This window comes from Chlamydotis macqueenii, chromosome 1 (genome assembly GCF_036417535.1).
Source record: "Chlamydotis macqueenii isolate bChlMac1 chromosome 1, bChlMac1.mat, whole genome shotgun sequence".
NCBI classification, from domain to species: domain Eukaryota; kingdom Metazoa; phylum Chordata; class Aves; order Otidiformes; family Otididae; genus Chlamydotis; species Chlamydotis macqueenii.
The window spans coordinates 84266285-84288625 of record NC_141556.1 but is presented as its reverse complement, the minus strand read 5'-3'; the positions used below and the strand labels follow the sequence as shown (position 1 = coordinate 84288625).

Here is a 22341-nt window from a genome sequence, read left to right as displayed (position 1 = left end):
CCTACGTACCTATAAAAGCTCTTCTTGTTGCATTTTATATCCCTGGCCAGATTCAGTTCTGCCGGGGCTTTGGCCTTCCTTACCTTATCCCTGGCCACTCGCGCAGCCTCTTTGTAGACCTCCCAGGCTACCTGTCTCCGTTTCCACCCTCTATAGGCCTCCTTTTTACTTTCAGTTGGTCCAGGAGCTCCTTGCTCATCCACGCCGGCCTCCTGGCCTTTTTGCCCGACTTGTTTTTCATCGGGATGCACCTCTGCTGAGCTCCTTGAATACAGACCAACTTTCCTGGGCCCCTCTTCCCTCCAGGGCCGCCTCCCATGGCACTTGGCCCATCAGGTCCCTGAAGAGGCCGAAGTCCACCTTCCTGAAGTCTAGGGCAGAGAGCTTGCCATGTAGTTTCCTTGCTGCCCCGTGGATCTTGAACTCCACCATGTCATGGTCGCTGCAGCCAAGGCTCTCCTTCAGTTTCACATCCCCCACCAGCCCCTCCCTGTTGGTGAGCACAAGGTCGAGCATGGCACCCCTCCTTGTCGGCTCCTCTATCGCCTGCAGGAGGAAGTTGTCATCCACGCATTCCAGGAACCTCCTGGACTGCCTGTGCCCTGCCGTGTTGTCTCTCCAACAGATGTCAGGGTGGCTGAAGTCCCCCCTGAGGACCAGGGCCTGTGACCGTGAGGCGGCTCCTATCTGCCTATAGAGCACTTCATCTGCTCTGTCCTGGCCAGGCGGCCTGTAACAGACCCCCACCGTAACGTCCCCTGTCCGTCCCCATCCTCTAATCTTGACCCATAAGCTCTCTGTCAGCTCCTCCTCCATGCCCAGGCGGAGCTCCACACACTCCAGCCGGTTGCTGACATAGAGAGCGACACACCCTCCTCGTCTCCCCTTCCTGTCTTCCTGTCCAGAAAAGCAGATGTATGATGGGACCTTTAAATAAACTCAGTGGGAAAAGCAAAAATGGTCTTTTCAAGGTATTTGAAATCACACCTTTTCTAACACTCTTTTGTTTAATGAATCTTTTGATTCTCTTCTTGTGGCATTTTTCTTTGTTGTTTTTTTTTACAACACTCTGTTTGTGCATCAACAATTATATCACTTAAGCATCCTTGTTTGGAAATAGGGCTAAAGTACTATGTATTTCTGTACTTGTTTGAATGTCTTTTAAGTACTCTGGAAATGTGTAGTGGTGTGGGTTTGGTTTTTTTTTTAGTGATGCAAAGTGTTTTAATTGTGTGTTTATATACATACAATAATGGTAGTTAAGGCTTTACTATAATTTCAGTATAGTTTCCATGTTTATATATCTACCATAAAATTAATTCTCAGAGCAAGATGGTGGTCTAGAATTAATTTGTGTTTGTAATATACCTTTACGTATGTTTTTATATTTGTCCATTGACCTCAAAGCTCTGAAGAAGTGCTTGTAGTTTGGGTTTATAAGCAAATAGTGTATTGTGACTAGAAATGTAGCTCAGAAACACAGATATAGCCATAATCAGTTTGCTTAGTATTGATTTAGTGAGGTACGCATATAGGCTTCTGATCTGTTTCCCCCTTGTGCCCAAAAGAACCCCTAGTTCAGATGGCCATAACACTTTGATCATTGCCCTTCACAAGTTCTTCACCATTTTCAATAGCCTGCTCAGGTCTAAGAATGATTCAGTGTTCTTCCTTGGGAAGGGAAGAGGTCCTCTGAGACCAGGAGGGGACCTGAAGCAAAGCTGCTTTAACTCGCGTACCTGCTTACTTTCTGTCTGGAGCTGCAGCCGTGGCCTTTTGTGAAACTTTTCACAATGCTTGCATTAGGAATTTATGAATTGAAGCTGAAGCTACTCCTCTTTATTTCTCTGTTCACTTTTGCAGAATAGAATGGCGTAGTACTTTTCTAGAGAGATCAATTTTGTCTCTGCTACGTGTGATTTCATTTGAACTGCTGAGCTATGGAAGTGTATCTTGGTGAGAAAGATGTTTTGGTTAAGTTTGTGTGGAGAAGGAGATTGAGGCACTACTAAACCCATAGGGTTAAATGCCAGGACTTGTTAATTTGGTGTGAAAAACTAGTAAGTAGAATAGGAAGGAAGAGAATACAAACTTAAAACACCCAGCACAGAACTATTGTAGAAATCTGTTTCTATGCACACTAAAGTGAAAAATAGCTTGGTAATACTAGCTATCAAAGGGACTTTTGCATGGCAGTGAAATTTTGGAGAAATTGTGACAACCTAGTGTTTGAACTAATAAACTAGCTGTCAAGTGGTAAGTGATACAGAGGAGAAAATGCCTGTGCAACTCCAAAGGGGGAAGTTTAGTTTGATGTTAATAAATCAGTGGGTGTCTAAAAATACAATGCCTAGCTGCGCTTCAAAGATTAAGTTCTAGTTTAAATCAAATTCCATTTAAAGTGCTGTAATTTACTACATATCACCCAAGTTATGGGAATTAATGTTGCTTACAGTTGTTTTATGATAGATATGTAAAGTAAAATCAATATACTGCAAGATTTGGGGGTATAGAATAGTGTTTTGTTAATGTTAATTCTACTTCGGTAGAATTTGTAAATTCTGCCACTCTCTTGGCAGAATGTATGTTCAAAGTATGCTAAGTTTTAAAATTTTTGAAATTCAGTTGTATTGAGTTTGGTGAGGGAACATTTGTCTTGTTATTGACAATAGTCTGCTGTTAAAGTTTAGAGTATTTCCCTCTTGAGCTTTATAACTTTAACACAAATATTATGCAGCGGCTTTTGGCTGACATATTGGGAGGATGAAAGAACCAGAAATAGTAATGCACTGTTTTGAGAACATGAGTGAGTCTAGGTTTGTAGAAAAATTCAGTGATTTTTGTTACAACTGATTAATTGGGACAAGTAGGTGATTTAGTGTACTAGTGTACATGTAGAAGTAAACGTAAATGTAGTATTTCTACTTGAGAAAGTTTCTTCTTTGTTACTAATATGTCCATGTCCTTTGAGTTTCTTCCCCAGGCTATAGCTTCTGACATTTCCAACTACCTTAGTCTTTTCATCTATCACAGTCTATCGATTAATACTGATGGTTCATATTGTATAAAAATAAAGGCTTTGTATCAATAATCTGATTGACATGTAAGCTTACCCAGATCTCCTTCTGTTTGTGTGTTAAATACTTCAAGCATTTAGCTTTGTATTGTATCATTTTATTGAAGAAGTTGGCTGTGGTTCTTATGGTCACATGCTGTACTTGAAGACCTGAATTTGAATCCTACATACTTCATGGTCTTGGTGACTTAGTTTGGTTTTTTTGACTGTTTTCCAAAATTATAATTTGGAATGAAAATACTTTTTTCATATTACTGAGATTTTTTTGTTGTTGTTAAAAGTGCATGATGTTTGCTATAATGAGAGCTATAAAAGCTCTGTAATTATTTTTTTGTCTTTGCAAATCTTTAGAGATTTTAGATCTTCCTTCTGAAACTATATTCCTTCTGTGAAAACGTTTGCATTGTTTCAGCTGAAAGCACAATTGTTCATAACATGCAAATTGGACATGAGGTACTGCTTTGCAGTAGCTATTAATCTGCTGCTGAACTGATTCTTGCTGAATTGGAAGGGATTTGTGTTGAGTACAAACTAAATAGAATGAGTTTAAAATGCTGCTTGGGTGTGAGTTAAGATGTTCAGAAGCTGCACACGATTTCTTAAAATCTTGATCTTTTTTAGCCATCCATGATGCCATCAATGCAGAAGTGCTTATCAGCGTTTCTAAAGCACAAGAAAGTAAGATAACTGGGTAGATGAAGCACCAGTGCTTGTGTATTGTAAAAGGTGTGAGACTGCAGTTTAAGAATTTAAGTACTCTGGCTGTGGTTGTGATTGACTTGCAGAAGTGTGTTTGATTTGCAAGCTTTATGGGATATTATTACAATGCCTGTATTTGGGCACTTAGCTTATCCCAGTCGTGTAGTGAGATTCATTGTTGTAGAATCCGTTCACTGAGGCTTAAGGTCAAACATTTTGCCTTGTGTTTTGCTGTAGGGTGGGAACAAGCACATAGTCAGCTTAGGAGTCTTAGTTGAAGGGTAGAAACTGGTTAAGTCAGGATAACTCAGTTTTGTTTGTGTGTATGTCTGTATTTTGAGGCATTTCAGTTGTAATCTCTTGGCACCTAAATGATAACTCTCTTAAGAGTGAGGCTTTTTAATTAAACAGTTGTGATAATGAGATAAATTTGTGAGAGGGAAGAAGACAGAGGGTACTAAAAAAATCCTGCATACATGAGTGAGGGCTGGGAACTTCCAGAATTCTGTTTTTTTTTTTTTTCCAGACTATGTGCATCCACCCTAAAATTGTACAAAATCAGATTGTCGAGAGGCAACTGTCATCCTGAATATCTTGCTATGCAAATAGGGCCTACCGTGTTAGGTCTTACTGTCTCAAGAGCTTTCTTAGGGTATAGATACGTCTTCTGATCTCACTGGTAGCAGTAGTAGAAGTTTCTGCCTCTTTCTTCTGTCTTCACTAGAATTTAATGCTGCTTCCATTTCTCTGTGGACTTCTCGGGTGCATGTGATGGCTTCTAATCTGTTTGGGTCAAAATAAGCCTTTTTAGCAGAGACCAGCTACTTTGCACTTTAAGCTCCTCTGCTGATCTTTGGGAATGAAAAGCAATAGGACTGGTTGGGCCAACTGATGAGGAGTCATACGTTTACCCACTCAGTTCTATCATGTGCTGCTTTGAGCTGTCTTTAAGAGAAACTTGAGGCTTTTCAACTTTATTTGAGGGATGTGGTGTAACTGGTCAAGTTCATTCGCAGGTGATTACAGTTCACATTGCAAAAATTCCTTTTGCACTTTCATCTGACTACTGTGATGTTTGGTGTATAATGTTAAAAGTCTACCATATTCCATTCTGAAGAGTTTTGTCTTGCAGAGGAAGAACAAAGAAAGCTAGTACTGAGTGAAAGAACAGAACTTGTTCAAGGGTAGCATTTAAATCTATTTTTGCAGTGTGATATTCCAGCTCAGGAGTCTCTATCTTATAGAGCCAAAGAATACCCAAATGTTTTATGATAACCTAAGAAATTGTTCCCCGTGAACTGGTAAAATGATTGTTATGTGTTGGTAAAGTTCATAATATTAGATAAGCATGAAATCTCCCTTTCCTGGCTCACAGTATTGGTACTTCTAAGGACTGTAATAGCTGTCTGTTTGCCATATCTGCAATTTTAGGGGATCCATTTAGGAAGCCAACAAATGGACCAACTTGTTATTTGTTCAGGTGCTTCTGTATGATCTGAACATCTGCCTCCTGTGAGTTTGTGAGTTCAGTTCATTGTCCACAGGCAACTGTGAATGTAACTCACTGCTGCTGTTCTGGGACCAGGATGGTACTGATACCAGACTAAAAGAGCAAATTGATAAGAGTTATCTCCAAGTCAATGAATTATGTGTTCCAGTTGTAATCACTATAACAATGTAATCCTTGTGTGAAAATGTAAACTAACCTTGAGGAAAGGAACAGCAGAGTTGTAAAATTTAATGTGTGACAAAACAAAGCTCCTTTAAGGATGCTCCAGGAGGTGCTGAGATGAGATTTTTGCAACTGTGACTGGCACATCCTGAAGGAATACAGATAAACCAGCAGACACTAGCTAAAACCAAGATAAGGAGCTTAAGGAATTTACAAGCAGAGCAATGAGTCAAGACAAGACCCTATATGGAAGAAGGACTCAAGAGTTCAGGGAAAAGACACTAAGGGATACCTTTTCGGTAACCACTAGGGATCACCAGCGACCACCAAAGACCCCCAGAGGACCACCAACCCATTTCACTACACATGTGCAAAGGATATTTAAATATGCTAAATAATTCCAGAAAATGTGATGAATATACTAATGATTTCTTGGAAAGCTTGTTACATATGTAACAACAACAAAAAAATAATATCTTAACCACTCTTTAAGTATCATCTCTGTAATGTATACTTTTTTCTTTCTCCCTCTTTGCATTAATGAATTGTTTATTTGAAAAAGAAATTAATTGAATGCCTTAATATCGTCTGTGTTACTCTTTCAGCACTTCATAGTGAATAAATATTATTTTATCAGCCCACTTGGCAATAATGACCATTAAACTGATGGTTAACTGCTGGGTCTCAGATGAAATACTGAATATAAGCTTCTTCCAAAATGGCAGAATCTGGCTGTTCTTTTCACTGTAATAAAGCTGCTTCTGTTTGTTGCTCTGTGTTGCTGGGAGACCGCAGCTAATTTTTGTGGCACATGTGAGTTGTAGTGATTCAAATTACACCTTTCATAGAGTAGCTCTTCTCTTTGTTTGTCAACTGTCTTCTATGAAGGGAGAGAATTTTTTGTTTTGTTCTGGGGAGAACAGTATACAGACCAGAGAAAATAACTGAATCTGGAACAAAAGTTCAGATTGTTCTGTTGATAGCATAATTGTACTTCCAAAGTCACTCCCGGGGGGGGGGGGGGGGCGGGTGGGGGGATGGTGGCCTGGCTGAATTTACATTGGTCTGATAGTCAAGTCTATTGCAGGTATTCAGGAGGATTCCAGGTGAGGCATATACCTCTCTTCAAACTGTTCTTTTTCTTTTTCAGACTCCATGGTGCATGTGATAGGACTTTAAAGCAAAACGACAAAATTGAGAGATTATGAATTAGAAAACTGTAGTTTTGTTTCACAACAAAGATACAGTGGTAATTGTGATTGTTACAGAGCTTGCACATGGATCAGGACATGCATGCTATTACAGTGGCAGAAACTGGGTGTAATTGGGCATGCACTTAAATGAGAAAATACATATGTAAGGTGGAATCTGACTAACGAGTTAAAGATCTTTTACTTTCTGAATCTGTACACCTTTTCTGGCTAAAGGAGATGGCAGTCCATTTCCTGATGTTCATTTCTGCTTAGATTTTTAGCAATGTATTGTTTCTAATTTTACTTGAGATGCCTCTGTAAAATGGTGTGTGTGTGTCTGAAGCCTGATTGCTTAAACACGCAAGTCATGTCAGCTGCATTGCGGCAGTGCTTGGTGCTAATGAGGTGAGCAGCCAGAGCACCCGTCTGCTTATGTTTTCTCATCTCTGTACAATTATGGCAATGGAGATTGGAAAAAGGGATTTGTATTGGATATGGCTCTGTTTTGGCCTTTCCAGAGTGCAGTTCTGTGTCTTCCTGAGGACTGAGCAGCATATTTCTACTTCCATTTTGGGAGTTAGCTGGTTGCTTCACTATATTTAAGGCAAGCTCTAAAAGATATCCTGGTCAGGAGAAGAAGAGAAAGCAGGAAGTACAGAGATGGAGACAATCTCCCTTTTCTCCCCCCTCAATTAATTCAAATACATATTGGAGTGAGCTATATTGCCTGGTAATATGTGTCTGCAGGTTGAGTAGATGCAAGTCTGTATTTGAAAAGTACATCTTTGGAGTAGAGCTAATTAGGTAATTATTTAGGGCTAGATATATTGATAGTTTGGGGCAGATAGTTACAGCTGGACTTTCATAGGCATAGAAATGCAGATGCACTGTGATTTCTCAGCTCACCTTCTTTCTATTTTTTAACCCTTAAGGTGCTAAGTGTAAAATACACAGCAGTGTGAGCTGTGTATTTTATGCCGAAGTCAGAAAATTGTACTTTGAACATAAGCCAAATAAAGGGAATATCAAGTCCTACTTGTCTTTTTCCATCTTCAGATGTCAAAGTATCTTCATCAAGCACGATGCCTTCCTGTCCAATCCTGTTGTAGTCCCATTCCTGCAGCCTGTCTTTCAGTGTTTCTTTTTCAGAGACATAGTCTGTGAAACTATAGGTCATGATTAAGTAATACATTGGTCTTGGTGGCAAAGCTGACTTTGCTTCTAGTTCCTGCCTTAATGTAACAGGGTGCTGCCCTGTTAGCTGATAAAGTTATTTCTGAGTACTTACTTAGTATATACTAGATTGTTGAAGTTATCTGTGTTAAATTACTGCTGGGTTTTTTTTTTTTAAGGGTCATATCTCATCTCTGTTACTTTGTCAATGTGTTGTGTAATGTGATAGCATAAATAGGGATCAATACAGCTGTACTGAGACTGGTATGAACTGTATCATGTAGGCAAGAACAAGGAGTGGGAGGCAGGAACCTCCTGAGCTATTGATACTGCTGATTGAATGTAGTGTGTGGCTAACACCCATAGGAAGAATGACATGTCAAACTATAAAAAAAGACCTTCACCCTGGGAAGGAGGCCAAGATCATGTACCCTAGTACAGTCTATTCTTTGCTTATTCCTAATTTTAGGTGGATTAAGAGTGACATGCGTGAAACAGCACAACTGACAAGATGCGGTCTACAGAGAGTTGTGCTGCTTTAAGGCTCACTGTTGAAGCCTGATATCTCTGTTGTGATCACATACAGTGCAGTATTTTTTTTTGCCTGTTTACCTTCTCCTGAAGACCTTGTAGTTGATTGGGATGTTTTTCTCTTCCTTCTTTAGGTCTCCGGGTGAATGGAGAACTCATTACTGCTTACCCACAAGTGGTGGTTGTGCGTGTACCAACACCTTGGGTCCAGAGTGACAGCGATATCACAGTCCTTCGCCACCTTGAGAAGATGGGCTGTCGATTGATGAACCGTCCTCAAGCCATCCTCAACTGTGTGAACAAGTTCTGGACGTTTCAAGAACTTGCTGGTCATGGTGTGCCTCTTCCAGACACTTTTTCATATGGTAAGGCATTTGGGTCAAAATGATAGCATAGTTGCCTACTGTAGTTTATGCTTTTGTAGTGCAAAAGATATGAGACAAGTTTTGGAAACCAAGTTTTGGTTCAGTAACCAGAAAAGGAAAGAAAAGTCACAACACTGAGTGCTTTTTTTGACTTTGTTGATTAGCTGTAATGCTTTGGGAAGAGTACTTTCACTGTACCCCAGCCTTCCAAGCAACTAACTTTGACTGTTACTACTAGAACATTTTGAACTCTTTTCCAGTTGCCTGAAACAGCAGACAAGAACTTGGGGAGCTAAATGTTATAGGATACTATAAAGATTTAGACTTTGGTAAAACCTGAAAGTAGTTTAAACTTGTACATGAATAAAAATATCTGCAAATGTATTAGTTATTGTGAAAGGACAAAAAGAGTACGGACCCTTGTGTTAAACTTTTCACATTTGTTTAGGGTTTGTTTCCCACCAGAACAGTTAATTATTAGAATCATAGAATGGTTAGGGTTGGAAGGGGCCTTCAAAGGTCATCTAGTCCAACACCCCTGCAAGGAGCAGGGACATCCCCGACTAGATCAGGTTGCTCAGAGCCTCATCCAGCCTGGCCTTGAACGTTTCCAGGGATGGGGCTTCCACCACCTCTCTGGGCAACCTGTTCCAGTGTTCTACCACCCTCATTGTAAAAAATTATTTCCTAATATCTAATCTAAATCTACCTCCCTCTATTTTAAAACCATTACCTCTTGTCCTATCGCAACAGGCCCTACTGAACAGCCTCTCTCCATCTTTCTTGTAGACCCCCTTGAGGTACTGGAAGACCGCTATAAGGTCTTCGCTGAGCCTCTTCTTCTCCAGGCTGAACAGCCCCAACTCTCTCAGCCTGTCTTCATAGGAGAGGTGCTCCAGCCCTTTTATCATCTTCGTGGCCCTCCTCTGGACCTTCTCCAACTGGTCCATGTCCTTCTTATGTTGGGGGTTCCAGAACTGGACACAGTACTCCAGGTGGGGTCTCACCAGGGCAGAGTAGAGGGGGAGAATCACCTCCCTTGACCTGCTGGCCACACTCGTTTTGATGCAGCCCAGGATGTGGTTGGCCTTCTGGGCTGCAAGGGCGCATTGCCTGCTCATGTTGAGCTTCTCATCCACCAGCACTCCCAAGTCCTTCTCCTCAGGGCTGCTCTCAATCCATTCCCCGCCCAGCCTGTATTTGTGCCTGGGATTGTCACGACCCAAGTGCAGGACCTTGCACTTGGCCTGGTTGAACTTCATGAGGTTGTCACGGGCCCACCTCTCCAGCCTGTCAAGGTCTCTCTGGATGGCATCCCTCCCTTCTAGCGTGTCGATGGCACCACACAGCTTGGTGTCATCGGTGAACTTGCTGAGGGTGTCCTCTATCCCACTGTCCATGTCACCGACAAAGATGTTGAACAGGGCCGGGCCCAGCACGGACCCCTGAGGGACGCCACTCGTGACCAGTCTCCACATGGACACTGAGCTGTTAACCACCACTCTCTGAGCACGGCCATCCAGTTGCGGCCAACTCCTTATCCACCAAGTGGTCCGTCCATCAAACCCATGTCTCTCTAGTTTAGAGAGAAGGATGTCATGCGGGACAGTGTCAAAAGCTTTGCACAAGTCCAGGTAGATGATGTCTGTTGCTTGTCCCTTGTCCATCGATGCTGTTACCCCGTCATAGAAGGCCACCAAATTGGTCAGGCACGATCTGCCCTTGGTGAAGCCACGTTGGCTGTCACCAACCACCTCCTTGCTTTCCATGTGCCTTAGCATGGTTTCCAGGAGAATCTGCTCCATGACCTGCCAGAGGCTGGCCGGCCTGTAGTTGCCCGGGTCCTCCTTGTGCGCCTTTTTAAAAATTGGGGTTATGTTCCCTCTCTTCCAGTCATCTGGGACCTCACCAGACCACCACGACTTCTCAAATATGATGGCCAGTGGCTTGGCAACTTCATCTGCTCGTTCCCTCAGGACCCACAGATGGATCTCATCAGGTCCCATGGACTTGTGCACGTTTAAGTTCCTCAGGTGATCCCGAACCTGCTCTTCAAGTACAGTGGGCGGTTCTTCATCCTCGCAGTCCCTGCTTGCGCATTCTACAGCTTGGGTGGCGGGACAAGAGCCCTTATCGGTGAAGACTGAGGCAAAAAAGTCATTGAGTACCTCAGCCTTCTCCGTGTCCCGGGTAACCAGGACACCGGTTTCCTTCCGGAGGGGGCCTGCATTTTCCTTGGACTTTCTTTTGTCCCCTACATCCCATAAAAGCTCTTCTTGTTGCTTTTTATATCTCTGGCCAGATTCAGTTCCATCAGGGCTTTAGCCTGCCTCACCTGATCCCTGGCCACTGGCACAGCCTCTTTGTAGTCCTCCCAGGCTACCTGTCCCTGCTTCCACCCTCTATAGGCTTTCCTCTTCACTTTCAGTTGGTCCAGGAGCTCCTTGCTCATCCACGCAGGCCTCCTGGCCTTTTTGCCATAAGAAACATTATTAATGTTTCTTATGCCTGCCTGTGGAGTCTGTGGTTCCTGACTGAATGCTAGATTAGAGGAACCATTTGTCTGAGCTACCCTGATGCTGTTTCTACTTTTAATTACAATATATTAAGGAATTGAAGATATTTCTCAGCCTTCCTTTCCTTCTTGGGAAATACCAGTGCCTATATCACTCTCACTTTTGTAATGGGAACTTGACAAAAGCACACAAAAACCTGACAAAACCCAAAACACGGGTTACATAAATTATGATAAATTACTATTTCTGTTGATTACTGTGAAAACATATTTGGGAAGGAACACACCCTTTCTTTGTAGATGTGGTTGCTCTAGCTCTTTGAGAAAGGAATGAGTTTTAATTTGTTTTTAGGAGGAAGGGGAAACCATGAATGATGGGGTAATTGCAGAACATCTCTGTTCATAACTCCCTGCCACTTCTTTTAATGCCTGCCCCTGTAATTTGACAAAAGTGTGACTTCTTTTCTCTCTCTCTCCCACCTCTCCCCTACCCTATCTCCTTCTGCCCCCCCCTGCACCCTTCCCCCCCCCCCCCGCCTTCTCTCTTCTGTCTCTTTTTTTTCCCCCAACACAAGTATCAAGTTATCAGTGAGAGCTGGCTTATACAAGAAAAACAAGATGTGCTGAATGACATGTTATTCCATGACATGCATTAAAATCCATGGCAGGGTAGTGATGGCTGCTGCTGGCTTTGTGACCAGTGTCTTGGCTTGACTTCTGCACTTTATTGCACATTCTGTTAGAGGAATCTCATCCCTTTGTCTACTGACTTTCTCTTTTGTATTTCTTGTACTGTGGTCAGCCTTCTGTGAATTGAACTGAACTCAAATAACCTTGAAGTACCAACCACAATAATGTGAGTGGTCATTAAAAGCTATTCTCTCAAGTCCTTACAGATGCAGTGAGATGAAAAGATTGAAGTACTACTTTAGGAAATAGAATGAGATGCAGGAGACTTAATCCTTGGAAAGGGGGGAGGTCGAGTGACAAGATTTGGGTTGTTGCTGCTCTCTGGATTATGCCTTGTCTTTGTATTCCATGTTGCTTTCCTGCTTAGTAGTTTGGATGGTTATGTCTATGCTACTTTCCTGCTAGACATTTGAAAAAGTGGGAGTTGATAAAGTCAAAGGGATAAACTGGAACAAGATGGTAGAGTTGGGGCAGTCAGATTTGGAAGACTGGATTGAGTTTTTTGGGGTTGTGATCAAGAGGCCTTTGTCAACTTGTATCTTCCATTTCAAAGGAAGGAGGAGTTAGTATCCTGCATATTAGAAATATCTTAAAAGTCTGATGATACTCCATGACCAGGTTCCTCTTAATGGATAATTTTTTCTGCATAATCTAAGATATAAGGGTGGGAGGAATACGTGGCAGTTAATCCCCAATTTGGCCACACCAGATTGGTGGCACATAACGTTGTTGATTTTCTTTTTGCCAGGTGGTCATGAGAATTTTCCCAAAATGATTGATGAGGCGGAAGTGCTGGAGTTCCCTATGGTGGTGAAGAACACGCGGGGTCACCGAGGTGGGTTGTGAGGTCAGGGGTGAGGGTAAGGAATATTCTGGGCAGCACTGTTTAAGATTTTGTCTTGTCACGGGATGATAGTTAAGGTGGTCTTCCATTAGGTTTTGGACTTCTTTGTGGTACATCTACATTCTACCACCCTTTGCCTTATGAATGTTGAGTAGGCTGCAACACTGGGAAGCAGTTTTAGTAGAACCTAGTGTTGCAATAGCAGGAGGGATAGGGATTCAAAGTTATAGTGCATTGGCAACTTCTGTGAGGAAAGCTTTGAACTGAAATAATGGAAGATCTGGCCTTAGGGAAGTAGAGAGAAGCCTACATCGGTTTTAGGGGTGTTTCTAAACGGGCATAAGAAATGAAATCTTAGTTCATTCAGTACTAATTTGACTTTTGTCCTACTTGACTGTCGTGGTTTTGTTAGTGAGGGGGGGCCTAAGGTGGTAGCTTCTGTAGGAAACTGCTAGAAGTCGCTCCCCTTTGTTCAGTGGACTCGGCTGGGCCTAGGGCGGACCCGCTGCTGGCCAAGGCCAAGCCGACTGGTAGCAGAATGTTCCGTGATAACGCCTCTGCGATAACTTATTTAAGAAGGGGAAAACAGAAAAAAAAAGAGAGGAGAGAAGATGTGAAGAAGCTGAGCGGGGGCAGAGGTGCAGAGGGGGAGGCACAGGCCTCATGGGCCTTGCGGGCCTCACCCTCTGGCCTCTCGTCAGGCGGCCGACTGGGCCCAACTCGGCCCAGCCCAGCTGCAAGAAGTGGAGAGGAGAGGAGAAGTGAATAAGATGTAAAAAAAAGATCCTGAGACACATCTACCAGCCTGTTGTGAGGAACGGCTGCAGACGCCAAGGTCAGTTTAGAAGTGAGGGGGAGGAGTAATGCGGCTCCTGGCCAAGATTCCCCTGCAGCCTGTGGTGACGACCATGGTGGAGCAGGTTGTCCCCCTGCAGCCCATGGAGGTCCAAGGAGGAGCAGAGATCCACTTGGAGCCCGTGAAGGACCCCACACCGGGGCAGGTGGATGCCTGAAGGAGGCTGTGGCCCATGGAGGGCCCGCTGGGACAGCTGTTCTGAAGGGACTGCACTCCGTGGAAGAGATGACCCACGCCGGAGCAGTTCCACGAAGGACTGTGGCGTAGGGGTGGGACCCCACAACGGAGCAGGGGAGGAATGTGAGGAGTTCTTCCCCCAACCATGAAGCAGCGGCGTGAAACAACATGTGATGAACTGACCGCAACCCCCATTCCCTCTTCCCCCCTGTGCTGCTTGGGAGGGGAAGGTGGTAGAGATAATGTTAAGCTTGGGAAGAGGGAGGGGTGGGGGGAGGTTATCTTGTTCTCTGTCTCATTATCCTGCTGTTTGTAGTAATAAATGAATAGTTTTCCCCAAGTTGAGTCTGTTTTGCCCGTGACGGTAACTTTAAGGATTTCTCCCTGTCCTTATCTCAAACCTCAAGCCGTTTTTCCTTATATTTTCTTTCCCTGCTCTCTGGGCGGGTGGGGGGAGTGAGAGAGAGACTGCGTAGTCTGGTCCTGATTGGGGCTGAACTATGACATTGACTTAATATAATTAAGGATTAATAGTAATTAAGATTCTGATTTAAATAAAATCTCGTGTATTGTTTGTCAAACTGGATCTCTATTTTTCAGAAGAATATTTCTGACAGTGTTGGAGATAATACAGCAGATTCAGATTAAAGTGTTCTGTTATCAGTCTTTTGTTTTAAGTATTGAATATGAAACAATCAATTTTGTTTAATGTTAGATAGTGGTCTACTAAAGGAATCCAGGTTTAAAATCAGTTTTAGAGGTTATTTGCACAGGAAGTTGCGCTGGTTTTAATTTACTTTGAAAGCAAATTAATAAATACTGGAAGTAAAAAGAGACTGAAACTGAAGTTTAAGCATATAAACCAGCGGTTACCTTAAACAAAAGTGTAACAAAAAGACATAGCTTCTTCCTTTTTGCCGGTTGGTTTGTTCCCACTCTGTGCTGCTCTGGTGCACCTCTTCTGCTGGCATGAGTGTTTCTGTAGCCTTATAGTAAATAGATTCAGGAACTGATGTTAGATGAATCTAGATAGGTTATTTGTAGGGCATTAGTTCCTTACATGACTTACTGTTTACTCACACAAATGCTTTTGTTGATGTAATGGAAGAGAGAGGCTGGGGCAGAGGGATAGAGGCAAGATCAGAGCTGCTTCTGTTGGCAGTAATATCTGTATGTCTAAAATACACGGTTCTAAACTCCTTGTGGAGCTATGAAGCCAAGTTGGAGTTTGACTTAGCAGCAAGCTGAATTTGACAACTGTGGAGTATCTGAGACAGAGGATTTGACTTGACACTGCCTCTTGTTAAGATCTACTAAATGATTGCAGAGTTTGCAGCTGTTGACTTTGTTCTCCTTTTTTTAGCCAAAATTCTGTTTACAAGTTTTGCTTTAGAGCACTTTAAATTCCAGACATTTTAATGCAAATTTAGGCATGGTACATATCCTTTCGCATTAAGAGAGTTGGGGAAACTTTTTCAAAATAATTGAAGAGCCACCATTTGCAAATTGTATTTAAAAAAACTGGCAAACGTGGTCATAGATACTGGCTGATGAATAAAAGTCATACTCTTCTAGGCCCATTTTTTGTGTACTTTGCTGCTGCACCAAATGTGCCAGTCTTTTGCCAAGATGTCATGATGCTGCATAATTCCCAGGAGCTAAGTAGTTCCCCTCCAAGGCGTCATTCTTTCTATCCCATTTTAGGAATACAGTAGGATTATTAAGTGCCTGTGGGAGAGCTGAAGTTGAGTAATGGGGGAAAGCACATGGAGATTTTTGCTTTCTTGTCATGATTTTTAAGCCTACATTCTGATACCCTGCGATGAGAAATTCCATGTTCCTCAAGCAGTGTTCTGTATTATGGAGACATTAAATCCCGATGAAGCAGAGGCTGCTCCAGTTAGGCTTTGGAGCATTTGGTGGAATTCTTCTTCACACATTATTTCTCCTAGTTCTGCTACTGCTGCATTTGTGTTCCGTTTGTTAAGACAGACAGTTTATCAATTGATTTTTTTGTACTCTGTTAACATTGTAGCATAGTTGAGTGACAATTCTGCCACAAAAAAAAAGCGCAGCCTTATTGCAGGGCTGCAATCTAATATGACACATAAAAGAGTCCTTAAGAAATGGAAAGAGGAGTTGGGAAATGTAGCTAAAGATGGAAATGGATGCTATCTTGTGAGACTAGAAATGAGATGGAAAGTGGTAGAGTCTGTTTCAGGAGTGATTTTCATCAGTATTAGAACTGGAAAAGAACAAGGAAGTCTTTGATGTGCTCTAGAAATGAAGGGACATGAAATGACATGTTTCAGGTTAAACAAGTCCTTGAGATGTTTGATTGGTGAAAAGGTAGTGATTTCTAAAGAGCTTTTTTTAAAAAATTTTAGTACATTCCATTCATTTTGTGACTTGTGGAATCTTCCGCTAAATTATCTTGGATACTGTGGAATCTAGTGTTTTCCTCTGAACGTAGTTGTTCCACTGCGAAGCCTTATTCTGGAGTTATGAGCTCTTGTAAGTATTGGGAAGAGCACCTTTCAGCAGCTTCCCAACAGAGAAGTGGTTGTTTCTGCAGTGGCACACTAGCAACTTCAGAATTCTTAGCTGCCTGGTGTTTGACAGTTTCATGTCATTGGTTCCTGTGTGTCAAAGCAGTAGGCTGCAAGTCCAGTCCTCTTGGTTGAACAAAACTGTGTAATTAATCAAATGTCTGCTGCTCTTTAAGTATTTATTTTTTCTCCCATTAAGGGCTTGTACCAAAAGGAGTTGAAATTACAAGGCCACCTCCTTTGTCTAAAGCAGTTTTCTTATTCTGTCTTTCTTTTTTTAAATTTTTTTTTAACTCCTCAACTCTGTTGGTACTTGAACACTTAGAGGCACTGAAGCAGTGCAACACTGATGTCCACAGAAAAACTTGTAAATGAGTATAAGCTACAGATGGGGTCTGTGAGAATGGGCAGCATACTGGTCAGAGGTTTTACTTTTATGTGCTGAATCACTGACACAGCTCAAATCAGTAGCTTCTTCCAATCTTTTGATGTCCTTTTCTTCATACAGGTAAAGCTGTGTTCCTGGCACGAGACAAGCACCATTTGGCAGACCTAAGCCATTTGATTCGTCACGATGCCCCTTACTTATTTCAAAAATACGTTAAAGAGTCCCATGGCAAGGATGTACGTGTCATTGTAGTAGGAGGCCGTGTGGTAGGCACCATGCTCCGCTGCTCAACGGATGGGAGGATGCAGAGTAACTGCTCACTTGGTAGGAAAAGCATTGTTCATAGTTTTGATCAGAATTTTTCAATTCTCAGTTGAAAAATCACAAACTCAACTGAAATAAGCTTTAGGTTTTATTTTATATTAATTGTGCTTACTGTTGGGGTTTTACAGAGGAAACACAAGAGTAAGGATTAAGTGAGATGCGTGTTGAGCAAATGCAGAGGAGGAGAGACAATCTCTGCCCAAAGTATTAGATGGATAGGATGGATAAAAAGGAGGGGAAAGTTCTAGGAACACAAACGGAGCAGCTGATGTGGTAGTGGCAGCATCATGCTAATGTCATGTTATCATTCATTTCTTCCTTTTAAGAGAAACAGAAAAAGAAGAAAGACAGAAGACGAGACTGAGTGAGGTGGAGGAGGCAGCCAGTTGGCAAGAGGGTAGAAGAGAGTGTTAAGGGAGGAAACTGTTGAAGGCAATGAACAGATTGCATTGTGCGCTGCTGTGCTGCCTTAAGTCTGTTAGGCTCCTACCTGCAACCTTTTCCCCCAAAGACCATGTCTGGGAGGAAGAGGACGGTTACTGCATTCATTGTAGCATACTCAGAAATGAGTTTCTGCATAGCTTTGGGTGTAGGATAGGGGGGTTTCTGAGAGTAGAAGGAGGATCGAGGTTGCCTGGCTGAAGCTGTACTGAATCTGAGCAGGGATGGGATAAAATGGGTTCATGTGTGTGTAGTACAGTTTTGATTAGTCAAAATGACCAAAATGCCTGGGAGGTTTTAGTTACTACTTGATGCTGAGGAAATATAGTCTGAAATATTTTTCTGCTAAATGTTTTTTTTTTGTTTTGTGATTGTTTGGGTTTTTTTTTCAACGTAAGTGTTGTGATAGAGGAAGTTTGGGTCAGTTGATACTTAGTTGATGGACTGTGAACTGGACCAGCTGAGATTCAGACACAAATGTTCCCTGATTCTTGCTTTAGAGACAGTAACCTGTTATAGCAAGCTGTGAGAGTTATATCTGTTAGAGCTGTAGTCTTATCAGGAACACTTTGTTTAATTTTGCTGAGAGATTTCTTGTCAAGACTTACAAATATATACGGAAAGCTTCTATGTTAGAAGGAACAAGGGTGGTTTGTGAGGTCATCTTTTTAATATCCCAGGATCATAAAAATGTATGATATCTTTCTTGACTAAAAATTCAGCACTTAACTGTTTTTTAAACAAGTCATAATCTTGACCTGCGTTTGGCAGGTGAGAATGTTTCGAAATCCTGCTGTGGCTTCAAGTTCATTAGTAGTCACTGTGGAAAGGCGGTTGCTTTCTGAGTCATCAGCAGTATGCTTGCAGGCTTGCTTTGGAGCTTCCAAACCAAAAAGCACCAGCCAATTGAGAAGAATGTCAGTCACCCATGACCAGACTATACACAGCAAGTTTTTTTTACTTTTTCCAGGTGGCATAGGAATGATGTGCTCACTGAGTGAACAAGGCAAGCAGTTGGCAGTCCAAGTGTCAAACATCCTGGGGATGGACGTGTGCGGCATTGACCTGCTGATGAAAGACGACGGTTCATTCTACGTCTGCGAGGCCAATGCAAATGTAGGTTTCATTGCCTTTGACAAGGCTTGTAATCTAGATGTAGCTGGTATCATAGCAGACTATGCCGCTTCTCTCCTTACCCCCGGTCGCTTGACGCGGCGCATGTCCCTGCTCTCTGTGGTGTCCACGGCAAGCGAGACTAGCGAGCCAGAGCTGGGCCCTCCAGCTAGTGCCGCTGTCGACAATATGAGTGCTAGCTCCAGCTCTGTCGACAGCGACCCTGAGACCACGGAGAGGGAGTTGCTCACCAAGCTCCCGGGGGCTCTATTCAACATGAACCAGCTATTAGCCAATGAGATCAAACTTCTTGTGGAGTGATATCACATGTAAATAGATGACCAACAGAACTCTCTCTTGTAAGTTTTTTTTTTTTTTAAACCAACTTGCAATGCTGTTTATCAAAGAAGCTCAGAGGAATGAGGAAAGTGCGGGCAGGGGGGTGTCAATTGAGAGGAGAAGTAAAAGGCACATGTGTTGTGACTGCTGTTCTTACTTTTTTGCAGAATATAAAATTGCATTCATTCTTTAGTATCAATTTTCTAATGAAGATGCTCAGTTCACAACCTAAGTGGGTATTTTATTTGGATGCTGTTTTGGTCCCCAGATGTACTGCAGTTCATGTATGTTCGCAGGCAAGAACTGGAGCATGATGCACACTTGAAGATTTTCAGAAAGCTGTCTGGCAGCTTTCTAGAAACTTTTGTGAATTACTGCACCACTTAAGTCTCTTCGACCTCTGTAAGGCTTGATCTGTTAAATTGCTGAGTGTCTCAAATTCTCAATGTGAGCTGAAGGTGTTAAATACCAGGTATTTCAAAGTTCATGGATGCCTACTGTTCCTGCTCTTGTAGATGGGAGCTGTAAGTTCGGGATCCTTTTAAAATAATCACTTTCTGACCTTGCAGGATATGGCCTTTCAAATGATGAGGCTGAGAGAAGTGTCAGTTGACTTAATGTGAGCTTTCTGTACAAATCGGTAATTTGTGCCATCTTGCTATTAATTGGCAGCTTTGTGTCTATATTTATTTATAAAGCTTTTGAAGGAGGATTTTAGTACTTCTGTTTTTCTCATTTCAAATCCTGATTTTGGAAGGTATGTAGGAGAATTGGTCATACTCTATTTGTGGCAGAAGTGGCATGTTTTAACTTTTTTTTTCATGGTTGGAGGAGATAAACAGCACTGTAATGTTTGGTATACAAAATAATGTTTAATGCAATGTGAAAAAGAATTACACTAGTTTAAAGCAAATGTGCATCGACCTGTATTTGTTAGTGTTTTAGTCTTTTTGAGAGAGATCTGCAATGTTAATGTTCTTTTTTCTTTAATACATGCTAGTCCAACACTCCCTTCTCTATGGTTGCATCTTTAATAGTGGCCAAAGTGAAAACACTGCAGACTGTTTGTTAAGAAAACACTGAGTTAAAGCCTGTACGTTGGTGGGGTGGGATTTGTTTGGTTGGTTTTATTTTTTTTACTTTTCTCGGGGGAAATGTGGTAAGGTATGGAGGAAGGAAAAGTTGGTTAAAAGTGATTAGACATCTAGAGGTGCTTTAGAATAAAGCTGCAGTTTATTACAATACTTACCAGGCTTACTTTTTCCCCCACTGAACATAAAAGCTGATGTTGGCAGAAATCCAAAGAGTATAACTGGGGAGAAATACTCAATTCTTAGCTATGGGAAACATGCAGCAGATTTAAAAAAGAAAAAGAAAAAAAAAGAGAGAAAGAATAAGGAGGGGGAAAAAAAAAAAGAGAGCTCAGCCAGAATTAAAAAAATACAATATGTAACCTAGGTCCACAAACAATCAGCAAGTTGATCTTGGACCTTTACGTGTGTGTGGTGTGAGTGCACACACTTGTGTGTGTCTGTATGTGCGCATTTGCTTTGCTTTATTTCTTTTTGGGTTTTGGCTGTTTAGCTCATAATTTTTTTCCGGTTTTCCTTAGTCATTCTGGCTGTGCATTTTCTCATTTGCCTTTAGCTGTTTTGGAAAACAGATAACCAAAACAGATACTGAGTCCATTTTTCAGTCCCTGTCTTCCCCCTTCTTTTCCTTCTTCTCCTCCCTTTTCATTCCTTTCTCATTCTCTGGGTTGGTAAAGCCCTGGAACTATATATATATAACTTATATATATATATAAGATAAGTCTCTTTTTTAAAAAATAAAAAGTAAAATGTTTACAATTGAAAAATAATCTTATGAAAATAGGGATTGTTTGGAAGGGGATTGTGTGTGTGTGCAATGCTGCTGTTTTCTGGATACTTTAATGGAGCATGTCCCATGTACCCTCTGAGGCTCTGCACTGCCCACCTCTGTGGCCCTTCCTCAACTCTCTGCTGCTCTGCTGTTTTATCTTCACTTGGACCTTAAACACAACTTATGGACACTATGCAGAGAGTCTTCAAGAGGCAATAAACAGAACAGTATTAACCTGCTTTATGAAGGTTTGATCATGCTTCTTTGTACAGTTTGGTTTTTTTTAATTTTAAAAGGAATGTAATAAAATGGCTTTTTTTTTTGTAGAATTAAATATTATTATTAAAATCAAGTGAAAGGTTCATTGTTGGTGTTAAGCAGGAGAGTGGACCAGCTGGTCCAGCACAAAAGGAACTTCAACAGTAAAGGTATTTTCAAGTCTTGCTTCCTGAGCCTTCAAGTGCACAGGTTATACCTGAAGAATATAAAGGTCTTTAACTTCCATTAAGAGTTGCAGAACCACAGAACATGAAAGAAATCTAATTTTCTAGTCACTGAGCAGTAAACTGTCTCTTCCAGAGGCTCTTCTCCACTTGCTTGTTTATCTAAGAGGAATTTGGGTGGTGGTGGGTTTTTTTTGTTTGTTTGTTTTTTTTTTTTTTTCTTTTTATTGGTAGGTGCCTGGACTCCTTGAGAGGCTGATAGGGTCAATCCTTGCCCTTTCAACTGTGGTATGCGTTGAGCACATGTGGAATAACATCAGGGAGTAAATGTGCTATTTGGTATAGTGGCATCTCTGTATTTCTGTCACAGGAAACATATTTTAGAGGAAATAGCTGATAACTGAACATTCTGGACTGTTTTTTGAGTGTCTGTGGTATTTTGTGGCTCACAGGAACTTTACATTTCTGTCACCCTTTCAGAATTTTACTACACCTCATAGTAGTAAAATTTGTGAAGTAAACATAAGATTTTTTTGAAAGACCAAACAGTGGATTGAGAGGTTTACAGTTTGGCTCCCTTGGGATAAGATGCTCCTCTGTGGTTGCTGCTTCCCTTGCTAGTTTGGAGATAAGTCTATGCATAGTGATCAGGAGGGAGATAGGATTTGAAATATAATGTACATTTGTTTGGACATTGGGTATTGATATTACATGAAAACCTTGCTTGAGGCTTCATTGGTACAAATGGGCACGCTTGTCTCATGTTTTTACTCCCTACTTATCCATTGCTCCTGAAATAATGAAATGTACAGAATGGCCTGGGGATGTGAGGGGGGTTATCTTGTTTTCGCTTGAAGGAAAAAGCCACCAACAAATCTAGCCTGTGGTAAACAGGCATTGTTTCCCATTGAAGGTGAGTTTTACAGACGTTGGCTTTATACATTGTATTTCATTCAATTCCATATGCTAGAAAACACATGCAAAACTTTCATACAGTTGCACTAGTAATACCTCAGTATGTGGGTTTGGAAGCATGTGCTGAAAAAATGGTCAACATAGTGCTGGATTACAATAGTGCTAATACGGCTGA

The 22341-nt window shown here is 41.7% G+C and overlaps 1 protein-coding gene across 2 annotated transcripts in view; it reads left to right on the top strand.

Moving 5' to 3' along the window:
* Window positions 1-21062, top strand: part of RIMKLB (ribosomal modification protein rimK like family member B) — a 46463-nt gene extending 25401 nt beyond the window's left edge. For both annotated transcript variants that reach the window (XM_086758859.1, XM_086758867.1), the window contains exons 3-6: window positions 8479-8709; window positions 12663-12749; window positions 16849-17052; window positions 18464-21062. In XM_086758859.1, coding sequence (XP_086614985.1) covers window positions 8479-8709; window positions 12663-12749; window positions 16849-17052; window positions 18464-18927 — 986 coding nt within the window. In that variant the 3' untranslated portion in view covers window positions 18928-21062. The remainder of the gene's footprint in view (window positions 1-8478; window positions 8710-12662; window positions 12750-16848; window positions 17053-18463) is intronic.
* Window positions 21063-22341: the final 1279 nt, after the last annotated feature.